Raw genomic sequence first — 1,723 nt, 5'->3', positions numbered from 1 at the left:
TCCCCCTCGTCGTTGAGGAACTGGGCCATGGAGGAGCTCAGCTCGTCCTCGGCGCCGTCGCTCTCGTCCGACGACAGCCCCTGAGCCCCGTGCTGGGACAGCTCTGCCTCCTCCTCCAGGAACTGCCTGGCTGTGGCCTGGGAAAACAGGGGCCTTGCAGGGGGTTCTGATGCACTGATGCTGCCCTGAGACCCCGAGTCACTGCAGGCCAGCAGCTGCACCATCACAGGCACCGGGCTCCTGGCTTGGGCAGGAGAATCCCATGGCCTGTGTGCCCCTGGACAGGGAACAGCCCGGGCACAGTCACCAACACAGGGGGCTGAGCTGCCCAACACCATCTGGGGGCTTTACAGCTCATACACCCAGTGTGACTCTTTTTATTTGCTGTCAAAAACCTGGGTTCCTTTGGAAGGGCTGGATTCCCCCAAACCCAAATCAGTGGGAACTTCAGAGCCTGACCCCACCCGGGTTCACCCTTTTCTGCTCAGGTGCCAGCTCCTAAAGGATTTACTGGCTCCAGTGCCAGGGGCTGCTCTGGTCACAGTCTGTGTTGATCTCATTGCAGTTCTCTCCTGACAGGGCTCCCTGACTGATAGTGGACTGGTCACAGTGGTTTTAATGCCTGGGATCTCCCGTGGATCTGGAATTCTGGCCTGTCCATCACTATGGATGTTTAGGTAAGGTCAGTGTGAAGGCACAGCAGAATTTCCTAAGCAGACACACTCTTTTTCTATGATCCTCTTGGTCCCACCTTAAAAAAAATGTTTCAATCTAACTGAAAAATGGATTTTAATCCACCTCATTCTTTGTATCCCAGAATATAAAACACCGATACTGTAGGGAAGGCTTGACAATGAAGATTATCTTTCAAACATCAAAAATATCCAGTGTATTGTGCCCTGGAGCCCTGATTATGGCAATTGCTGCCCAGTGGAACCACAGCCACAAATATTTAAGAGCTCTTCACTTAGGATGATTCTGGCCCTGCTTCCTCTCCTGCTGCAGTGATGGACTAAAGTATCAAATACCGAGCTAAGATTTAAGATTTGGGGTTGAGGGACCATTGCTGTCTTGAATGTTCAAAGTTTGAGCCCTAAGAGTAGGGGGTAAATTCATATGATCAAGTATCCCAATGCAAATAATAATAATAATAATAATAATAATATTAATTTCTGGGCAAGACCCTGAGCTCCCAGAGATGACTAATCCTTGAGCATTTCTAAAGATTGTAAAATGGACATTGTCATTTGGCTTCAGAACTGTGTCACCAGGGCCCTGCAGACTCTGACAGGCAGGAAGGGATGGCAGGGCTCACATCTTTATCCAGTTCCAAGATTTCAGCTCCAGTCTTTGCAGTGCACTAGTGTGGAACAGCTGAGCCTCAGCCCTCCTGGACAGTGTCCTGACACCACAGACTGCCCAGCCCCGTGCCCACCCCCCAACTCCAGTGCCAGCTGCTCCAAACAGGACCTTCCATAGCCAGGAGACACGTGGGGTCCCACACACACCTTGGCTGTGGAGCTGCTCCGGAGCCGTTTGGCTCGTCCTGGCCGGGCTTTGTTCTGGGCTGTGCAGCTGCTCCTCGTGGTCCTGCCCCAGTTCTGGGCAAAATCCCCACTGTCATCACTGGACTCTGACTGGGAACAGGGAACACAGCCCTTAGAGAGTCAGGGGAAAGCAAGGAATGTTTAATTACAGTCATAAATCCCAGACTGGTTTGGGT

At 51.8% G+C, this 1,723-nt stretch overlaps 1 protein-coding gene across 1 annotated transcript in view; it reads right to left on the bottom strand.

The window, feature by feature from the left end:
• The window catches only part of FANCM (FA complementation group M), a gene marked incomplete at both ends in the record, with an annotated part of 50,089 nt that overhangs the window by 4,805 nt on the left and 43,561 nt on the right, over window positions 1–1,723 (bottom strand). Inside the window, 2 exons of the mRNA XM_029965280.1 lie at window positions 3–137; window positions 1,509–1,633. Coding sequence (XP_029821140.1) covers window positions 3–137; window positions 1,509–1,633 — 260 coding nt within the window. The remainder of the gene's footprint in view (window positions 1–2; window positions 138–1,508; window positions 1,634–1,723) is intronic.

Source organism: Manacus vitellinus, unplaced genomic scaffold (genome assembly GCF_001715985.3).
Source record: "Manacus vitellinus isolate BGI_N305 unplaced genomic scaffold, ASM171598v3 scaffold_94_pilon, whole genome shotgun sequence".
In the NCBI taxonomy this organism is placed as follows: domain Eukaryota; kingdom Metazoa; phylum Chordata; class Aves; order Passeriformes; family Pipridae; genus Manacus; species Manacus vitellinus.
The sequence above is the reverse complement of the archived record's forward strand: the minus strand, read 5'-3'. Positions and strand labels throughout refer to the sequence as shown.